General features: G+C 34.4%; 1 protein-coding gene across 1 annotated transcript; it reads left to right on the top strand.

Moving 5' to 3' along the window:
• Positions 1-145: 145 nt before the first annotated feature.
• Positions 146-17,455, top strand: LOC127547089 (major allergen Equ c 1-like). Its single transcript, XM_051973927.1, has 7 exons — positions 146-217; positions 1,399-1,535; positions 10,714-10,784; positions 11,377-11,484; positions 15,670-15,771; positions 15,955-15,999; positions 17,295-17,455. Exons 1-6 carry the CDS (start codon positions 146-148, stop codon positions 15,975-15,977), a joined length of 513 nt encoding a protein of 170 aa, XP_051829887.1. The 3' UTR covers positions 15,978-15,999; positions 17,295-17,455.
• The last annotated feature ends 5,000 nt before the right edge of the window (positions 17,456-22,455 follow it).

Genomic DNA, 22,455 nt, shown 5'->3' with positions numbered 1-22,455 from the left:
TAGCATCCTCTTAGTGCCACATTATCAGGAACCCTGATTCAAAATCAAGTATAAAAGCAGCTGACTAGAGAACCTAGAATATTATTGAGAACTATTTTTATACATTTAACTGCTGCTGAAGCATCAGAAAAAAACCCTTGAGAAGATGAAGATTTTACTACTGACCTTTATCTGTGGTCTCCAGGCCCTTAATAATGATGTGAAAGAACCACCACAGGTAAGTGGGCAAGAATGGCAACAGGTATATAGAGTGGTCTGGCAAAGATTTGAGGATTATGGGTAAGTTCAAAGAACCTCTTTCGGCAGAAGAGAGCAAAAATAGGGCATTTAGCTAAAAGGAAAAGGTGTACAGTGGTGTCTTCTCACTTTAAGTTGACTTTCTCAAAGGTTGTGTCATTTTCCAATGATTAAAGTCATTAGAAAAAATGAAATTGCACATGAATATAAGCCTCTTTATTTTAAATAACTAGAATTTTTTAAATAGCCCCAAAATTCTCATTCATTCAGTGTAAACCCATAGAATAATTTCTACATGTGACAAAGGAAAGGTTGCACTGGATGATCTATGAGTTTTCTCATTTTAAGATGCTGAAAGCCAGAGATACCATTCCTTCAACAACAACAAAAACCTGCAATTGAAAGTTATCTTCTCTGCTTCTGATTTCAATAGGTGATAAAATACAATGAGATGATAAATCCCAGCAAGTCTTCTTTTCTGATGTCCATTTAAACCAATTTTGCCAATAGGATTTAGATAGTAGCTTGAGGATCTTGGTTCTGTACATGTGCTGGAATTCAGTGTCACATGAATTCTGTGATAGAGAGTTATTTCACATCCAGGTAGATTAGAGGGAAAGAAAATCCCCCAGGATCATGAGTAATTAGAGTCAGAGAATAAACACGTTTTTAAAAAAGTATTTTAGGAGATTTAGTGTTAGAATTCCTGTGGCAATTTCTTTCTCTAACTCTCAAATAACTGAAGAAATTATCAGTCTATCTAAGATACATAGTAAGAGGAGGGGAAATAGTATTTATTATCTCTAGGATAATGCCATAAAACATGCAATGTAAGTACAACTAGTCCCATTGGATAAATGAACAAACTATGATACTGAAATGATCAATAACTTGCTAAAAGCCACTTAGCAAGTGAGTAGCAGAATCAAGACTAAAACTTCAGTTTCCTAATTCTTAGTCTCATGAACTTTTGTTATACTGTGAGGACAGTGTGTGAATGAGGTAGGACTAGGGTAAAGATATACTTCATCAGCAAGACCTCAGTTTCCTCACTGGTAAAATTATGGAATTGGACTATGGTCCTTCCCAGCTCTAAAACACTGTGGACCTATGTGATCAGGGACATTGTTTTTCAATTCTCTTCTAAACTCTTTTCCATAGCTTACCGGAGAATGGTACACTGTTGGACTGGCCTCAACTGTGCCATCTAAGATCATGAAAGGAGGTAGCTTGGAGATATATGTTCACAAAATCTATAATAATGAAGATGGTTCTCTTGGTGGAGAATTCTTCAAAAAGTAAGTGTTAACTGTGTTCGTTGGTAGATACGGAATTGGGAACAAAACCCTGCATAACAGTTCTAGGATCCCTTAACCTGCATAGGTTGAGCCAGCAATCAGTGACAAAGTTCCCAGGACATGGTTGGTCTTTATGAACATTGAAGGGAAAAGAAATTAATAGGCTACACATATATTTGAAGGTTGTGTGCAGTGGTAAGGGGCAATATTAATTAAAAGTATTTTTATGTAAAGTATGGATGTTTTTCATCACTACATTGTAACTATTATTTTCTTTTTGTTCCTAATTTCCCTGAATCACCAATCTCCATTTTGTAATAGGAGTGGGATATTTGAGACCCCTCGGCTAAAAAGAAAGAAGGCAGAATGAAAAAGAGGAAAGGAAGATATTTATTTAACTCACATATTTGCAGTACCCAACTGATGAGCATCAACTTTGCTTATAATTCTTTATAAAAAGTACTATTGATTTGATTTTTCTTTATAAAGTGTATTTCTTTTCTCATTGACCTCCTTGAAATATGTTGATAGCCTTGAGATCTCTGGATCAAAGAATTTGTATATTTTAGTAATTTTCTTAACATAATTTCAAATGGTTTTCCAAACCAATTGGAACAATTTGTAGCTCCAACAATAATTAATTTGCTCTGTCTTTGGCCAGCCATTATAACATTGACTATTGCTATTTTTGTCATCTTTGCATGTAGATAAACTCTCAGAGATTCTTTTAAATTTGTATTTCTCATATTATTAGTGATTTGGAAAATCCTTTCCTTGGTTATTTGGTTTATAATTAATTTTTTAAATTTTATTTAATAATAACTTTATATTGACAGAATCCATGCCAGGGTAATTTTTTTTTTACAACATTATCCCTTGCACTCGTTTCTGTTCCGATTTTTCCCCTCCCTCCCTCCACTCCCTCCCCTAGATGGCAAGCAGTTCTATATATGTTAGATATATTGCAGTATATCCTAGATACAATATATGTTTGCAGAACCAAACAGTTCTCTTGTGGCACAGGGAGAATTGGATTCAGAAGGTAAAAATAACCCGGGAAGAAAAACAAAGATACAGATAGTTCACATTCGTTTCCCAGTGTTCTTTCTTTGGGTGTAGTTGCTTCTGTCCATCATTTATCAATTGAAACTCAGTTAGGTCTCTTTGTCAAAGAAGTCCACTTCCATCAGAATACAGCCTCATACAATATCATTGTCGATGTGTATAATGATCTCCTAGTTCTGCTCATTTCACTTAGCATCAGTTCATGTAAGTCTCTCCAAGCCTTTCTGTATTCATCCTGTTGGTCATTTCTTACAGAACAATAATATTCCATAACATTCATATACCACAATTTAGCCAGCCATTCTCCAATTGATGGGCATCCATTCAATTTCCAGTTTCTAGCTACTACAAACAGGGCTGCCACAAACATTTTGGCACATACAGGTCCCTTTCCCTTCTTTACTATTTCTTTGGAATATAAGCCCAATAGAAACACTGCTGGATCAAAGGGTATGCACAATTTGATAACTTTTTGGGCATAATTCCAGATTGCTCTCCAGAATGGTTGGATTCGTTCACAACTCCACCAACAATGCATCAGTGTCCCAGTTTTCCCACATCCCCTCCAACATTCATCATTATTTTTTCCTTTCATCTTAGCCAATCTGACAGGTGTGTAGTGGTATCTCAGAGTTGTCTTAATTTGCATTTCTCAGATCAATAATGATTTGGAACACTCTTTCATATGAGTGGTAATAGTTTCAACTTCATCATCTGAAAATTGTCTGTTCATATCCTTTGACCATTTATCAATTGGAGAATGGCTTGATTTCTTATAAATTAGAGTGTGTTCTCTCTATATTTTGGAAATGAGGCCTTTATCAGAACCTTTAACTATGAAGATGTTTTCCCAATTTGTTTCTTCCCTTCTAATCTTGTTTGCATTAGTTTAGTTTGTACAAAGGCTTTTTAATTTGATATAATCAAAATTTTCTATTTTGTGATCAGTAATGATCTCTAGTTCATCTTTGGTCACAAATTTCTTTCTCCTCCACAAGTATAAGAGATAAACTATCCTATGTTCCTCTAATTTTTTATAATCTCATTCTTTATGCTTAGGTCATGGACCCATTTTGATCTTATCTTGGTATGTGGTGTTAAGTGTGGGGCCATGCCTAATTTCTGCCATACTAATTTTCAGTTATCCCAGCAGTTTTTATCAAATAATGAATTCTTATCCCAAAAGTTAGGATCTTTGGGTTTGTCAAACACTAGATTGCTATAGTTGACTATTCTGTCTTGTGAACCTAACTTTTTCCACTAATCAACTAATCTATTTCTTAGCCAATAACAAATGGTTTTGGTGACTGCTGTTTTATAATATAATTTTAGATCAGGTACAGCTAGGCTGCCTTCATTTGATTTTTTTTTCATTAATTTCCTTGAGATTCTTGACTTTTTATTGTTCCATATGAATTTTGTTGCTATTTTTTCTAGATCATTAAAATATTTTCTTGGAAGTCTGATTGGTATAGCACTAAATAAATAGATAAGTTTAGGGAGTATTGTCATCTATTATATTCGCTCGGCCTATCCAAGAGCACTTAATATTTTTCCAATTATTTAAGTCTGACTTTATTTGTGTGGAAAGTTTTTTGTAATTTTGCTCATATAATTCCTGACTTTCTTTTGGTAGATAGATTCCCAAATATTTTATGGTATCAACAGTTATTCTGAATGGAATTTCTCTTTGTATCTTTTGCTGTTGGATTTTGTTGATAGTGTATAAAAATGCTGAGGATTTATGGGGATTTATTTTGTAGCCAGCTACTTTGCTAAAATTATGAATTATATCTAATAGCTTTTTAGTAGAATCTCTGGGGTTCTCTAGGTATACCATCATATCATCTGCAAAGAGTGATAGTTTGGTTTCCTCATTGCCTATTCTAATTCCTTTAATCTCTTTCTCGACTCTTATTGCAGAGGCTAGTGTTTCTAATACAATATTGAATAATAATGGTGATAGTGGGCAACCTTGCTTCACTCCAGATCTTACTGGGAAAGGTTCCAGTTTTTCCCCATTGCATATGATGCTTACTGATGGTTTTAAATATATGCTCCTGACTATTTTAAGGAAAAGTCCATTTATTCCTATGCTCTCAAGTGTTTTTATTAGGAATGGATGTTGGATTTTATCAAATGCTTTTTCTGCATCTATTGAGATGATCATATGGTTTTTGTTTGTTTGGTTATTGATATAGTCAATTATGCTAATAGTTTTCCTAATATTGAACCAGCCCTGCATTCCTGGTATAAATCCTACTTGGTCATAGTGTATTATCCTGGAGACAATTTTCTGTAATCTTTTTGCTAATATTTTATTTAAGATTTTAGCATCAATATTCATTAGGGAGATTGGTCTATAATTTTCTTTCTCTGTTTTCAGCCTACCTGGTTTAGGCATTAGTACCATGTCTGTGTCATAAAAGGAGTTTGGTAGGACTCCTTCAATCCCTATTTTTTCAAATAGATTATATAACATTGGAGTTAATTGTTCTTTAAATGTTTGGTAGAATTCACATGTAAATCCATCTGGTCCTGGGGATTTTTTCTTAGGGAGCTGATTGATAATTTGTTCTATTTCTTTTTCTGAGATGGGACTGTTTAGGATATTTACTTCTTCCTCTGTTAGTTTGGGCAAGCTATATTTTTGGAGGTATTCTTCTATTTCATTTAAGTTGTCGAATTTATTGGCATAAAGTTGGGCAAAGCAACTCCTAATTATTGCTCTAATTTCCTCTTCGTTAGTGGCGAGTTCTCCCTTTTCATTTTTAAGACTAACAATTTGATTTTCCTCTTTCCTTTTTTTAATCAGATTTACTAAGGGTTTGTCTATTTTGTTGGTTTTTTCATAGAACCAACTCTTAGTTTTATTAATTAATTCAATAGTTTTTTTACTTTCAATTTTATTGATCTCACCTTTTATTTTTAGAATTTCAAGTTTAGTGTTTGACTGGGGGTTTTTAATTTGTTCTTTTTCTAGCATTTTTAGTTGCAAGCCCAATTCATTGACCTTTTCTTTCTCTATTTTATACAAATAGGCCTCTAGAGATATGAAATTTTCCCTTATTACCGTTTTGGCTGCATCCCATACATTTTGGTATGATGTCTCATTATTATCGTTTTCTTGGGTGAAGTTATTAAGTATGTCTATGATTTGCTGTTTCATCCAATCATTCTTTAGTATGAGATTATTTAGTTTCCAATTATTTTTTGGTCTACTTTCCCCTGGCTTTTTGTTGAATGTAATTTTCATTGCATCATGGTCTGAAACGGATGCATTTACTATTTCTGCCTTACTGCATTTGAGTTTGAGGTTTTTATGTCCTAATATATGGTCAATTTTTGTATAGGTTCCATGAACTGTTGAAAAGAAAGTGTACTCCTTTCTGTCTCTGTTACATTTTCTCCAGAGATCTATCATATCTAACTTTTCTAGTATTCTATTTACCTCTTTGACTTCTTTCTTATTTATTTTGTGGTTTGATTTATCTAATTCTGAGAATGCAAGGTTGAGATCTCCCACTATTATAGTTTTGCTGTCTGTTTCTTCTTGCAGCTCTCTTAATTTCTCTTTTAAGAATTTAGATGCTACCCCACTTGGTGCATATATGTTTAATAAAGATAGTGCTTCATTATCCATGCTACCCTTTAGCAAGATATAGTGCCCTTCCTTATCTCTTTTAATTAGATCAGTTTTTGCTTTAGCTTGATTTGAGATCAAGATGGCTACCCCTGCTTTTTTGACTTCACCTGAAGCATAGGAGATTTTGCTCCAACCTTTTACCTTTAACCTGCATGTATCTCTCCACTTCACGTGTATTTCCTGTAAACAACATATTGTAGGATTCTGGCTTTTAATCCATTCTGCTAACCGCTTCCTCTTTATGGGGGAGTTTACCCCGTTCACATTTATGGTTAGAATGACCAATTCTGTATTACTTGCCATCTTGTTAACCCCGGTTTATGCTTTTCTCCCTTCTTCCCCCCTTCCCCTCCTTCCCAATATTAAGTTTGTGAGCACCACTTGCTTCTCACAGCCCTCCATTTTTAGTATTCCTCCCCCTGCCTTAGAGTTCCTCCCCCTATCTTACCCCTTTCCCTCCCAGTTTCCGTATTCCCTTCCGCTTAGCTTATTCCTTCCCTTTTCATTTTTCCCTTCTCACTTTTCAATGAGGTGGGAGAAGTTTCACCATAAATTGAATATGTCTAAAATTTTTCTCTTAAAGCCAATTCTGAAGGCAGTAAGATACCCACTATATTCATCCCCCTCCATTCTTTCTCTCAGATATAATAGGTTTCCTTTGCCTCTTCATGAGATGTAGTTCCCCCACATTACCCTTTTTCTGGTACAATGTCCTTTCCACATCTAGTTTCTAGAACAAGGTATACATGTATTCTTTATACATCTTTATAGCCGAAATATAGTTCCCAAGATTAATCTTTACCTTTTTAGATTTCTCTTGAGTTCTATATTTGTAGATCAAACTTCTTGTTACGTTCTGGCTTTTTCATCAAAAATAGGTGAAATTTGCTTACTTCGTTGAATGTCCATCTTCTTCCCTGGAAAAAGATGCTCATTCTCGCTAGGTAAGTTATTTTTGGTTGCATACCAAATTCCTTAGCCTTTCGGAATATCATATTCCAGGCCCTTCGATCTTTTAATGTGGATGCTGCCAGATCCTGGGTGATCCTTATTGTGGTTCCTTGATACTTGAATTGGGTTTTTCTAGCCGCTTGCTTTTCCTTCATCTGAGGGTTCTGGCATTTGGCCACTATATTTCTTGGTGTTTTAATTTTAGGACCCCTTTCAGTAGGTGATCGATGAATTCTTTTGATGTCTATTTTACCCTCTGTTCCTATGACTTCTGGGCAGTTCTCTTTGATGATTTCCTGGAAAATAGTGTCCAGACTCTTTTTTTCATCATACTTTTCTGGGAGTCCAATGATTCTCAGATTGTCTCTCCTGGATCTGTTTTCCAGGTCTGTTGTTTTCCCCAGAAGGTATTTCACATTCTTTTCCATTGTTTGATTTTTTTTTTTTTGGATTTGCTTGACTGATTCTTGTTGTCTCCTCAAGGAACAATTCCATTTGTTCGAACCTGATTTTCAATGAAGTATTTTCTTCACTCACTTTTTTTATATCTTTTTTCTAATTGTCCAATTGAGTTCTTTTGTTCTATGGAATTTTTTTTCCATTTCGCCAATTTTGTTTTTTAGAGAGCTATTTTCTGTTTCCAGTTCACTAATCCTATTTTTCAAGGATTTGATTTCTTTATCCACTCTGTCTTTAAATGAGTGGGATGACTTCTCCAGCCTCTCTTGCCAAGCCTCCCTCTCCTTTTCCCATTTTTCTTCTAGCTCTCTTGTGAGAGCCTTTTTAATTACTTCTATGAGGTTCATCTGTGCTGAGGAACAGATGATCTCCTCCTTTGGGGATTCACCTGGAGACATTCTGTTTTTAGTCTCCTCAGGGTTTAGAGTCTGCTCTCTATCTGTATAGAAGCTGTCAAGGGTTAAAGTCCTGTTCAATGTTTTGCTCATTTTGTCAAAGAATCAAAGACAAACTAGCAAAGAAAAAAAAGAAAGAACCCCTAAATGGAGTCTGTTTTTTGGGGGGGAGGGGCTGGGTGGTGTTACCGAGCTTCCTCTACAGACTGCGGGGGCAGCAGCGAGGCATTAGCAGGACTGTGCTGCGCCTGCACTCTGAGACTCCAAGAGCATGCTGAGACACTGTGGGGGAGGGGTGGCCAGGTCCCAAGAGACTCCAGCTGTTTGGGGTTGTATTCTTCACCCCTGGTGTTTTTAGCTTCTCTGCTGGGCTGCTGACTTGCTGCCAGGGCAAAGTATCCCATCCTGTAGCAAAGGTCTCCCTCCAGAGACGGCTGAGATCACACCCCAGCCCGCTCCAATCTGCTCGGCTGTGAGCTGCCTGCTGTGCTCTCAGCTGTCTGCCCTCTGCCTCTGCCTGATCTAAAACCATCCCCGCCCTCGCGCAAAAACAGACCTTTCTTGGCAACTCTCAAGGATGTCTTCTCTTGGTAACTATTTGTGGGGTTTTTTTTCAGTCAAGCATTAATTCAGAGGCTTGTAATGAAATGGATAGTGAGAGAAAACACAGAGCTTACACAGCTGTGTGCCTCCTCTCCACCATCTTGGCTGGAAGTCCCTTATAATTAATTTTTACACTTTTTCTTTATATTTACACTTGGGCCATCTAGGTTTGTTAGTGGATAGAATATTGAGCCTGAAGTCAGGAAGATCTGAGTTCAAATTTGGTTTCACACATTTACTAGCTATGTGATCCACATCAAGTTATTTCACTCTGCTTAAGTGTCCTTATCTATAATATAAGAATCATAATAATATAGTAATGTCTACTTCTCAAGCTTATCAAATGAGGTAATATATGTAAAGTGCTCAGCACAGTATCTGGCACTAATAAACAGTTTATAAATGTTAGTTCTTCATATTATTATATCCTTCAATTATTTATCTTTTGGGAAAAGGCTTTGGATCTTATATGTTTTTATAAGTTATCTATATGTTTTGAATATCTTAGATATATTTGATTCAAAGGTTTTTTTTTTCCTTCCCAATTGCTTCCTTTCTTAACCTAGTTATTTTCTTTTATTCAAACAAAATCTTTTTACTTCCATATAATAAAAAATGTTTTTCTAAGTATATTTGTGAAAGGTGCTTAGTAAGGTTTACTTCTTATCATTTTGATTTACAGTGTTAGCCTAAAATATAACATTAAATAAAAATGTAATTTCTACCAGATAATTTTTTTGTTTTTCCAGAAATTCTTGTCAAATAAAAAAGATTCTTTTCCAAGTAATTTATGTTTTCTGATGTACCAAACTTTGATTTTTCCTTATCCTGTCTTTTTTTTCCTGAACCACTTTTTTATCTTAAAAAAAATATTAAATATTTTAGATTATTTCAATCATATTGACTAAATTTTGACAATTACACTTTGCTCTTCTGAGATATTGTGAGTATAAAATACAATAAAAATATCACATATATATATATATATATATATATATTTATTTCAACTTAAAGAAATGATAGGTTTTCTATACAATGAGTTCATGAGATAAAACATAACATTAATATCTCTATTTTGCAGATAAGAGCTTGAACTGTCAGAAAGATGAAAAGACTAGCTTGCCCAATGTCACACAGTTAATAAAGGGAATAGCCTGTAATTAATCACAGATCCAACTTCAATTGGTTTATAGAAAGCCCAGTGATTATCCCAAAGTATTTTTAATGCAAAACCACTAAAGAGAGAGTTCTTCTGTCTAATCCAGTATTCTTCTCAATTGAATATCTACTACATGAGAAATTCCAGATTTTCAAAGAATTAAAATTTAGTTTAAATAACTCAACTTTTTTTAAGATGGTGAACTCAATTTAATCCTTTCTGAGAAATTGAGTCATTTTAGATTCAGCATTGTTTGTAATATTATTTTAAGAAATGAAAAAGTACACTTTTTGCAGATAAAAATTAAAATTGGTAAAATAAATGAAACTATTTCCTATGAATACAGAAAGGACTGGTGAGACTTACATGAACTGATGCTAAGTGAAATGAGCAGAACCAGGAGATCATTATACACCTCAACAAAGATACTGTTTGAGGATGTATTCTGATGGAAGTGGATCTCTTCAAGAAAGAGAGCTAATTCAGTTTCAATTGATCAAAGATGTGCAGAAGCAACTACACCCAAAGAAAGAACACTGGGAGATGAATATAAACTGCTTGCATTTTTGTTTTTCTTCCTGGACTATTTATACCTTCTGAATTCAATTCTCCCTGTGCAACAAGAAAACTATTCGGTTCTACACACGTATATTGTATCCAGAATATACTGTAATCTATTCAATATGTAAAGGATTGCGTGCCATCTGGGGGAGGGGGTAGAGGGAGGGAGGGGAAAAATTGGAACAGAAGTGAATGCAAGGGATAATGTTGTAAAAAATTACCCTGGCATGAGTTCTATCAATAAAAAGTTATTTAAAAAAAAAGAAAAAGAAACTATTTCCTAGTAAAATTTCCTTTGCAAAAATTATATGTAATTGCCATCTTAATCTTTATTTCCAGGGAAAATGGTGAATGCATTAAATTTTCTGTGAGTGCTAGCCAAGAAAATGATGGTCAATTAAAGGTACCATGTACGTAAAAATCAGCATCTCATTGCTTTCAATATTTTTCTGAAATGAAAAAATGAACTCAGTGATTAACAAAAAAAAAAAATAGCTAATGGTCAGAAACTATACAAAAATGCCTTTTTGCAGATATCCCTACATGACCCCCTCTCAATTCTATTATGCCTGCAACATTAAAAATCTTAATCATATATATGCTGATATCCTCACTTCCTTTTTACAGAATTCCAGGGCTATGATTAACCCTTTTCTCATTGAAATGGAAACTAACTAATGGAAAACAAAGCACAAGTGTTTTGTCCTCTCTTAGTCTTAACTTCTCCATCAATCAAGTGAGGCATTTAGACTAAATGGTTTCCAAAGTTCCTTCCATTCCTAACATTTTGTAACTCGAGGGAGACAGGAGGAATTTGACAAAAGTATGTCTGTCAACAAAACTTTAGTTTGTTTGCAATGACAGAGGTTATGATGGAATTAAGGTTTTCAGAAAATCCTAAAAAAGGCTTTTGCATGAAGTTTAACTAAAAATAATTCTCAAGTCTTTGCCTTTATCCCTGTAGTTTCAAAATTCTGACTTGACCTTTTGATGGCTTCACAGATGATGGAGAAAATTATCTCACCATTAAACATCTAGACAATGAATATGCCATGTTTAAGTTGACTAATGTAAAAGATGATAAAAATACTACTTGGTGTGAACTCTTTGGTATGTATACTATGACCCTGCTCTAATACTCCCTCTCTTCTCTTTTTCATGATAAGAACAATAAAGGAAAATAAATGGCAGATTGTAGCACTGAGTGTAGCCCAAACTGTGTTTGATAGCATGTGTAATGCCTGAGTTTGGGGGTGCGGGAAGAGAAAGCTTCCCAGTGCAATGGAATATCCATGTTGAGCTTCCTCCAGTAACTTTTGTTTTGTTTTGTTTTATGAAACTGTTTCATAGTACCTGGAAAATATTCATATATATTCTTGTTGATTAATATTACTTCTTTCAAAGCCTACTGGTCAAATTTTAGTTAAGATCTCTCATTTTGATTGATGCAAATGTAATGCAAGTATAACCTGGGGTCTTTTAAAAAAAATTTTACTATAGGGTAACAATTTATTCATTAGCTTTTTCAAATATATTGATTTTTTAAAATAATAGCTTATTTTTAAAATATATGCAAAGAGAGTTTTCAACATTCACCCTTGCAAAATCTTGTGTTCAAAATTTTCTTAGGAAATTGATTAATAGCTTTTTTGATTTGCTTGATTTCTTTTTCTAAAATGGAACTATTTAAGTAATTTATTTCCTCCTCTGTTAATCTCAGCAATCTATATTTTTTCAAGTATTCATCCATTTCACTTAGATTATCAAATTTATTGCCATACAGTTGGGCAAAATAGCTCCTAATTATTGCTCTAATTTCCTCTTCATTGGTGGAAAGTTGACCTTTTTTTATTTTTGGTACTAGAAAGTTGATTTTTTTCTTTTTTCTAAGATTTTCTAAGAAAATTAACTAAAGGTATCTGTTTTGTCATTTTTTAATAAAATCAACTCTTAGTTTTGTTTATTAATTGAATTATTTTCTTACTTTCAAATTTATTAATCTCCTTTTTAGAATTTCAAATTTGATATTAATTGGAGATTTTTGATTTGTTCTTTTCTAGTTTTTTTATTTGCATACACAATTCGTTGGTCTTTTCTTTCTCTATTTTATTCAAATAAGCATCTAAAGATATATGATTTTCCCTAAGAATTGCTTTGGCTTCATCTCATAAATTTGGATTACTGTTTCTTCATTATCATTTTTTTGGATGAAATTATTGATTGTTTCTATGATTTGTTGTTTCAAACTCTCATTCTTTAGGATAAGATTATCTAGTTTCAAATTAATTTTTGGTCTACTTTTCCCTGATCCTTTACTACATGTAATTATTATTTCATCATGGTGTGAAAAACATCTATTTCTCTTTTTGCTTTTCTGCCTTTGATTTTGAGGGTTTTGTACCCTAATACATGATCAGTTTTTGTGAGGTTCCATGTACCACCGAGAAAAAGAACATTCTATTCCCATTCAATTTCCTCCAAAGGTCTATCATATCTAAGTTTTCTAAAATTCTATTTACCTCCTTAACTTCTTTTTTGTTTATTTTGTGGTTTGATTTATCTAGTTCTGATAGAGCAAGGTTGAGATTCCTCCATTAGTATAATTTTGTTGTCTATTTCTTCTTGCAACTCTCTTAATTTGTCTTCTAGGAATTTGGATGCTGTAGCACTTGTTGCACTTAATTGATATTGCTTCATTATCTGTGGTACTACTTAGTAGATGTAATTTCATTCTCTCTCTCTTTTAATTAGGATCTATTTTTGTTTTTGCTTGATCTGAGATCAGGATCACTACCGCTACTCTTTATTAACTTCAGCTGAAACATAATAGATTCTGCTCCAGCATTAACTCTCTATGTATCACTCTGCTTTAAATGTATTTCTTGTAAGATAATGACTTTTGATACAGTCTGCAATCTGCTTCTGTTTTATAAGAGAGTTTATCCCATTCACATTCACAGCTAAGACTAACTCTATATTTCCTGCCATCTTATTTTCCCCAAGTTAACTTTTCTCTTTCTTTTCCCCTTTTCCTTCCTCACCAGTGTTTTGCTTCTGACCATCCCCTCCCTCAAACAGCTCTCCTCTTTTATAGTCCCTCACCCTTTCTTATCCCTTTCTCCTTCTACTTCTGTTCTCCCTTCTGTTACCCTCCCCCTTTCCTTTCACCTTTCCCCTCCTACTTTCCTATAGGGTGAGATAAGTTTCTCTGTGAGCTAAATAAGTCTGATAATCTCTCTCTGAGCCAAAATTGATGAGAGGTTCACACAATGTTCAGCCCCCTTCCTTCTTTCCCTCAACTTTAATAGACTTTTTTTGCCTTTTCATGTGATGTGATTTTTTTCATTTCCATTTCTTCCAATACAATCCCCTTTCTACCTTTAGTTTCTTTTATATATTATCACAATAAAATTAAATTATACTTGCACCCTCTAAGTATACCATAATAGAAATACAGTTCTCAAGAATTAAACATAGCATCTTCCCATATAAGTTTTTAAGCTTTTTAAGTTTTAAAAAAAAGTTGTTTTTTCTTTCCTTTTTACCTTTTTATGCTTCTTTGGATTTCTGTATTTGGAGATCAAATTTTCTGCTCAGCCTTTTGTCTTTTCATCAGAAATAAATGAAATTCACCTGTTTCATTTAATATCCAAATTTTTCCTTGAAAGATAATACTTAATTTTGTTACATAGTTGATTCTTGGCTTCAATCCAAATTCCTTTGCCCTCCAAAATATCATATTTTGGGCATTTTGATCTTTTAAAGTGGAAACTGCTAGGTCTTGAATAATCGACTCCGATATTCGAATTGTTTCTTTCTGGCTGCTTGGGAGTATTTTCTCCTTGATCTGATAATTCTAGAATTTAGCTAAATAGTCCTTGGAGTTTTCATTTTGGGTCTCTTTCAAGAGGGGATTGGATTATTCTTTCAATGGTTCTTCCACCTTCTGATTCTAAGACATCTTGGTGTATTCTTTCAATGGTTCTTTTATCTTCTGGTTCTAGGACATCAGGGCAGTTTTCCTTGTTGATTTCTTGAAAAATATTGTGTAGCCTTTTTTTTAAAATCATTGCCTTACTCATTGAATGGCAAATATAAATTGACAATGGAATGGTTAGTCATGTTTAGCCTAAAATCAGATTTTAAAGTCAGAAAAGCATGAAGGGCAAATCTACAGAAATAAACTTTGGGAAAGATACAATTCTCCTTAGAAGAGATTGAGGGAATTCGGAGAAGAGAGATAAGTAATCAGCAGTTCAAATCTCAGGAATCCAAATGGCTTCAGGAATGCAATCCTGCCCTATGTTTCTCCTCACTGTTGTATCACGTGGTCCTGATATCCCAAATTTGCTCCTCATATCTCCAAGTCTCTCTTCAGCTCTGAGATGACTGACTGTTGGTCCCCCATACTGAATTGCTCTACATTCTCACTTCCACTCCATGGATTCCCTAATTACTTTCAAGGCTCATCTTAAATTCCATATACCTTAAAAGGTAAGATTAGGGGCAACTAGGTGATGCAGTGGATAGAGCACCAGCCTTGAAGTCAGGAGGACCTAAATTCAAATCTGGCCTCAGACATTTAACACTTCCTAACTGTGTGTGTGTGTTTTTTTTTTTTTTAAGTTTGAGGTCTGCTCTTAGGGCAAAGGGAAGATTGTCCCAATCTTCCTCCACAGGCAACAGCAATTGCTACATCTTGAATACTCCTGATTGTGACTCCTTAGTATTTGAATTGTTGTTTTTTTTTTCTGGTTTCTTGGGAGTATTTTCTCAAGGAATAATGCCTCAGCAAAAAAAAAAAAAAGGGGGGGGGCAGATAATAGTCTCTCGACCCCCAAGTACAAACTTTGTACTTATCTTTCATATGTCTTATGTAATCAATGCTTGGATTTTAAAATTCCACTGGGGGTGGGGGGAGTCACAATTACATTTATTTATTTTTGAAGATGTTTCTTTCCAGTAGACTATGAACTTTCTGAGAGAAAGGGCTTTCTCTTTCCTTCACTAATGACTCACATAGTACTTGGCTCATAGTAGGTACTTAATAAACACCTATTAATTAACTTACTGATAATCAATAGAAAATCCTCTTTCCTCCATTATTACTGCTTAGTCCAATCCTGTTGCATATGATAGTTCCAATTCCAAATTTATTAGCTCAGTCACTCAGATTAAAGATATAGGCAACTTCCCTTGTATCCTGAACCCCACACTCATTGAGATGACTCCTTTCAATAAAAGTAATCAGTGAGAGCAACTCAGCATTCATTCTCACTTTCATCCTAATTGCAGGCCGCTTTCCAGATCTGTCAGATGAAATAAAAGGACAATTTACAAAAATGTGCAAAGAGGTTGGAATTTTGAACAATCAAGTTAGAGATCTGTCCAAGGATGGTAAGCTCTGCTCATCTCTATTTTCCCTGTATGACCTGGAGGAAAGAATTCCTTAGAACAAAAACATTCTTGGTTAATTCCCCTGTCCTCCAATTTTATTTCCCTTTCCTCTGGGATAGTGACAATAAGCTGTAAGAAGGATTCATGTATGAAAATCACTATTATTTTGCTTTGTTTTCATAGATCGATGTCAAGAACTTAGATAAGAAAATTCATTCTGGCATGCAGGTTTGTAAACATTGACCATGGGATTATGGTTATAAGAAATATAACTCTGGTGTTCTGGTTTTAGTAGGATGTTTAAATGCATAAAGTGGGATAACAAAAATCAATTTGGGGAGACCCTACAGAATTTCAAGTGTTATTAAAAGTCCTTAATATAGTTTGATTGCTCTTTGATCATCCTGACATTTTCTGGTAAAGCAAGAGTGAGGGTGATTCACCCTCTATACTTTCCCTCTTTCTCTGCTTTTCCAAAATGTATGTATATGATATTAATATATGGATGTGGAATGGTCAGAGGGATGGAATTTCAAGGGAAGGGATGAAAAGGGATAAAATTAAGGAATTAGGACAAGAATGTGGAGGGATATTGTTGTTAAGAAATGGAGTAAGGTTTTGGAATAATGATTGGAGTGACAGTATAGATTTGTAATCCATTTAATCTAAATGCACCCATCTAGTTCAAGAAGGATTTTTGTGCTTTTCAACCTCTTAAAATGTATGTCTGTTTCATGGTGTGAGGGTTAGAGGAATAAGGATTTTTATCTGTCTTCTTTTCATCCTCATAAAATTCCATTCTCAGTGAGCTCCTCACTCACCCCAGAAATATTACTACATTCCCTGAAGTCTATGCTTCCCTTTTATGGATCAAAATTACCTCTAGGTTGTGAATTTTTCAACTTTATTCTAAGTTCTACCTCCTACTTCTAATTCCTAAGACACTTTGTTGTTAGGATTCTTACAAGGTACTAAGTCAGTGGAATTGATAGACAATAATTATATACTTTGGCATGGTTCAGTATGATTGATCTGATCCTACAAGGAGATGTTATGGACCAGAACTTAAAACAAGGTACTAAGTGGAATTGATGAGATAATGATCCTCTAATTGACATGTACTTAGTACCTACTGTAATTCCACAAGATTCACACCTTTAAGAGAGCATATTTAGGGAGGAGCTCTCAGGATCAAAGAACAGAAGCCCACTAGAAGCTCTGAGCCTCAGCCAGGATTCAGTCGAGGAGATTCACAAGAAGACAGCTTAAGCTCTCGGAACCAAAACTATAGAAGGCCTCTAAGAAAAACTAGCCGAGCCCCAAGTGAAGGATTTAAGACTTTGAAGGAGACAATAAAGGTTTTGGACATTTAATACCTGGCTGCACTGGTGATTACACTGAACTAAAACTAAGGCTGCCTCCAAAAGCTCCCAAGAAACCTGTTCCCAGAGAACATTATACTTTAGAGAAGAATATTACACTTTGTGATATAATGTAATCATGATTCTTTCACTGTCTTGCAGGAATTTCTCAGATAAAACATCCTTGGATTTCTGAACACCCCTACTTCCTCCAAAGAATTGTTATTATGGATGATGAAAATTTCTACTGGCTTTCTGTTCTCTCCTCCAAATTCCTAGGAGTCTCTCTTCCCCTTCCTGTTTGACTTATCCCAAGTGGAACTCTTGCCTGCAATTATCTAATAAATGATTAATATAGTACACTGTGTCCTATGTATATTTGGGATCTGAGGGAAGTGGGCAGAGATTTCAAGAGCAGTAGCAGGAAAAGCTATTCTCAGATTTGTAGATATTCAAATTTTAATCTATACATGGTATTGATACTTTTTTTTTACTTAATAGTTTTTAATGTTTATATAGAACTCATTTATATACTGATTCTTTTCTTACAACTTAGTACTTCCTTTTAACGACACTCTCTACTCCTCTTCTTTTCTTCTCCCTTGCTCCCACCCATCACCAATTTGGTACTAATCGCCCTTCAATATGGTTACTCAGAATGTTCTGTGAAATCTGTATACCCAAACTAGCTTTCAAGCCTCCAGTGCAATCCTTGTCATTAATAGTTAGCCAGAAGACACAATTAGCCCAAAGGAAGAGCATATATTAAGTTTATTAAGTAAGTACACTTAAAGTAACACACTAAGAGAATCTAGAAATATGATGAAAGAATTTTAATTAATTTTCCTATTGTGATACAGGAGCCACCTGCCAGTGGCTATTGCAAGTCTAGAATGTATCTTTTCATGTGAGAGGATGATGATGATATAAGGAGACTGAGAGGCAGTTGCTGTTCTCTAACCTCTCTCCTCTTCCCTCTTGTCTCCAATTTATTTCATTCCTAATCCAAGGGGAACATCTGGGAAGGCTGCTTTGCAACTCCTTCAAGTTTATGATTCACAGCTGTGGATGCTCTTGGAGAATTGACCTACCACTTCACCTAGGCATGGTCCTGAATATTTTCCTTTCTCTTTCTAGGAGTTTTATGGTTGATAAATCTACTTGAAAGCTGTCATATTCAGTCTTCTTCTTTCTTGACATTTTTGTTTTTGAGCTCATTCTGTTTCCACCAACAATTCCTGATGATTTGTCTCAAACAATCCTCTCCATACCTGTAAACCTCTTTCAATTGTCATGGTGTGCATACACATCTTGAGACTAATTAGCCTCAAGCTTCATGATTAGGGACTCTGAAACCCTAGCTAGTTCCCTATCTTTTATAAAAACTTTTTGGGAGAAAACTGACCACAAGTTAATAGGGGTCTTTCTTCAGGTATGGAAACATCTTGCTATTTAGTCAAATCTGCACTGCACCATCTGTGCAGAACTGCCCCCTTTTTGGTCATATAATTGAATAGGAATAGTGTTTTTTACCTGTTATAGTTTGTTTATGTTGGGAAGAGAAGGGAAGGCAATCTGTGATATTGTCGTGAAATAACTAAGTAGAGGATACTACAGTCAGAATTTGAAATATGAATCAGTCAGATTATTTGTGTTGACTGAAGAGAATCAGGACCAGGTAATTAGGACAAATGGGAGAAAGCACAAGATAATTTGACCCTTTTATGTTATTATCAAAGTGTTTATCCTTTGGAATATTGCTGTCTACCCCATCTTGATGAAGATTTAATTACTTTAGATCTGGATTGTTTTCTTTTTTTTTTTTTTTTGAGTTCATTGGAATTATAGCGCTATATAAACCTTGAGCTGAGGTACCCAAAGGTTTTGAGGGGAGAAACTATCTCCATTTTTATTTTTGTATCCCCAGTGCTTGACAAATAGTAAATAAACTTTAAAAGTAATCTTTTATTCATTTATTAAAACAAATCTCCTCCGTATTATATGTCCCATTTTTTCCAACAGCAGTTATTTTTTTTTAATTTTTATTTAATAATTACTTTATATTGACACTCGTTTCTGTTCCAATTTTTTTCCCTCCCTCCCTCCACCCCCTCCCCTAGATGGCAAGCAGTCCTTTATATGTTGGATATGTTGCAGTATATCCTAGATACAAAATATGTTTGCAGAACCGAACAGTTCTCTTGTTGCATAGGGAGAATTGGATTCAGAAGGTATAAATAACCCAGGAAGAAAAACAAAAATGCAGATAGTTCACATTCGTTTCCCAGTGTTCTTTCTTTGGGTGTAGCTGCTTTTGTCCGTCATTTATCAATTGAAACTCAGGTCTCTTTGTCAAAGAAATCCACTTCCATCAAAATATGTCCTCATACAATATCGTTGTCGAAGTGTATAATGATCTCCTGGTTCTGCTCATTTCACTTAGCATCAGTTCATGTAAGTCTCGCCAGTCCTCTCTGTATTCATCCTGCTGGTCATTTCTTACAGAACAATAATATTCCATAACATTCATATACCACAATTTACCCAGCCATTCTCCAATTGATGGGCATCCATTCATTTTCCAGTTTCTAGCCACTACAAATAGGGCTGCTACAAACATTTTGGCACATACAGGTCCCTTTCCCTTTTTTAGTATTTCTTTGGGATATAAGCCCAATAGAAACACTGTTGGATCAAAGGGTATGCACAATTTGATAATTTTTTGGGCATAATTCCAGATTGCTCTCCAGAATGGTTGGATTCGTTCACAACTCCACCAACAATGCATTAGTGTCCCAGTTTTCCCACATCCCCTCCAACATTCATCATTATTTTTTCCTGTCATCTTAGCCAATCTGACAGGTGTGTAGTGGTATCTCAGAGTTGTCTTAATTTGCATTTCTCTGATCAATAATGATTTGGAACACTCTTTCATATGAGTGGTAATAGTTTCAATTTCATCCTCTGAAAATTGTCTGTTCATATCCTTTGACCATTTATCAATTGGAGAATGGCTTGATTTCTTAGGAATTTGAGTCAGTTCTCTATATATTTTGGAAATGAGGCCTTTATCAGAACCTTTAACTGTGAAAATGTTTTCCCAGTTTGTTGCTTCCCTTCTAATCTTGTTTGCATTAGTTTTATTTGTACAAAGGCTTTTTAATTTGATGTAATCAAAATTTTCTATTTTGTGATCAGTAATGGTCTCTAGTTCATCTTTGGTCACAAATTTCTTTCTCCTCCACAAGTCTGAGAGATAAACTATTCTATCTTCCTCTAATTTATTTATAATCTCGTTCTTTATGCCTAGGTCATAGACCCATTTTGATCTTATCTTGGTATATGGTGTTAAGTGTGGGTCCATGCCTAATTTCTGCCATACTAATTTCCAATTATCCCAGCAGTTTTTATCAAATAATGAATTCTTTTCCCAGAAGTTAGGGGCTTTGGGTTTGTCAAACACTAGATTGCTATAGTTGACTATTCTGTCTTGTGAACCTAGCCTTTTCCACTGATCCACTAATCTATTTCTTAGCCAATACCAAATGGTTTTGGTGACTGCTGCTTTATAATATAATTTTAGATCAGGTACAGCTAGGCCACCTTCATTTGATTTTTTTTCATTAATTCCCTTGAGATTCTCGACTTTTTACTGTTCCATATGAATTTTGTTGTTATTTTTTCTAGATCAATAAAATATTTTCTTGGAAGTCTGATTGGTATAGCACTAAATAAATAGATTAGTTTAGGGAGTATTGTCATCTTTATTATGTTCGCTCAGCCGATCCAAGAGCACTTAATATTTTTCCAATTATTTAAGTCTGACTTTATTTGTGTGGAGACTTTTTTATAATTTTGCTCATATAATTCCTGACTTTCTTTTGGTAGATAGATTCCCAAATATTTTATGGTATCAACAGTTATTCTGAATGGAATTTCTCTTTGTATCTCTTGCTGTTGGGTTTTGTTGGTGATGTATAAAAATGCTGAGGATTTATGGGGATTTATTTTGTAGCCAGCTACTTTGCTAAAATTATGAATTATTTCCAATAGCTTTTTAGTAGAATCTCTGGGGTTCTCTAGGTATACCATCATATCATCTGCAAAGAGTGATAGTTTGGTTTCCTCATTGCCTACTGTAATTCCTTTAATTTCTTTCTCGACTCTTATTGCCAAGGCTAGTGTTTCTAATACAATATTAAATAATAATGGTGATAGTGGGCAACCTTGCTTCACTCCAGATCTTACTGGTAAAGGTTCCAGTTTTTCCCCATTGCATATGATGCTTACTGATGGTTTTAAATATATGCTCCTGACTATTTTAAGGAAAAGTCCATTTATTCCTATGCTCTCAAGTGTTTTTATTAGGAATGGATGTTGGATTTTATCAAATGCTTTTTCTGCATCTATTGAGATGATCATATGGTTTTTGTTTGTTTGGTTATTGATATAGTCAATTATGCTAATAGTTTTCCTAATATTGAACCAGCCCTGCATTCCTGGTATAAATCCTACTTGGTCATAGTGTATTATCCTGGTGATGATTTTCTGTAATCTTTTTGCTAATATTTTATTTAAGATTTTAGCATCAATATTCATTAGGGAGATTGGTCTATAATTTTCTTTCTCTGTTTTCAGCCTACCTGGTTTAGGTATCAGTACCATGTCTGTGTCATAAAAGGAGTTTGGTAGGACTCCTTCAATCCCTATTTTTTCAAATAGTTTATATAACATTGGAGTTAATTGTTCTTTAAATGTTTGGTAGAATTCACATGTAAATCCATCTGGTCCTGGGGATTTTTTCTTAGGGAGTTGATTGATAGTTTGTTCTATTTCTTTTTCTGAGATGGGACTGTTTAGGATATTTACTTCTTCCTCTGTTAGTTTGGGCAAGCTATATTTTTGGAGGTATTTTTCTATTTCTTTTAAGTTGTCGAATTTATTGGCATAAAGTTGGGCAAAGTAACTCCTAATTATTGCTCTAATTTCCTCTTCGTTAGTGGCGAGTTCTCCCTTTTCATTTTTAAGACTAACAATTTGATTTTCCTCTTTCCTTTTTTTAATCAGATTTACTAAGGGTTTGTCTATTTTGTTGTTTTTTTCATAGAACCAACTCTTAGTTTTATTAATTAATTCAATAGTATTTTTACTTTCAATTTTATTGATCTCTCCTTTTATTTTTAGAATTTCAAGTTTAGTGTTTGACTGGGGGTTTTTAATTTGTTCCTTTTCTAGCATTTTTAATTGCAAACCCAATTCATTGACCTTCTCTTTCTCTATTTTATACAAATAGGCCTCTAGAGATATGAACTTTCCCCTTATT

This window comes from Antechinus flavipes, chromosome 2 (genome assembly GCF_016432865.1).
Source record: "Antechinus flavipes isolate AdamAnt ecotype Samford, QLD, Australia chromosome 2, AdamAnt_v2, whole genome shotgun sequence".
Lineage (NCBI taxonomy): Eukaryota > Metazoa > Chordata > Mammalia > Dasyuromorphia > Dasyuridae > Antechinus > Antechinus flavipes.
This window is presented reverse-complemented; position numbering and strand designations above follow the sequence as displayed.

Bases quoted from the DNA above. Each gene is read 5' to 3' on its own strand.
- LOC127547089 (XM_051973927.1), top strand. From the start codon at position 146: ATGAAGATTTTACTACTGACCTTTATCTGTGGTCTCCAGGCCCTTAAT. The intron at 1,536-10,713 runs GTAAGTGTTAAC...CTTTATTTCCAG, and splicing joins GGTGGAGAATTCTTCAAAAA to GGAAAATGGTGAATGCATTA. The intron at 11,485-15,669 runs GTATGTATACTA...TCCTAATTGCAG, and splicing joins TACTTGGTGTGAACTCTTTG to GCCGCTTTCCAGATCTGTCA.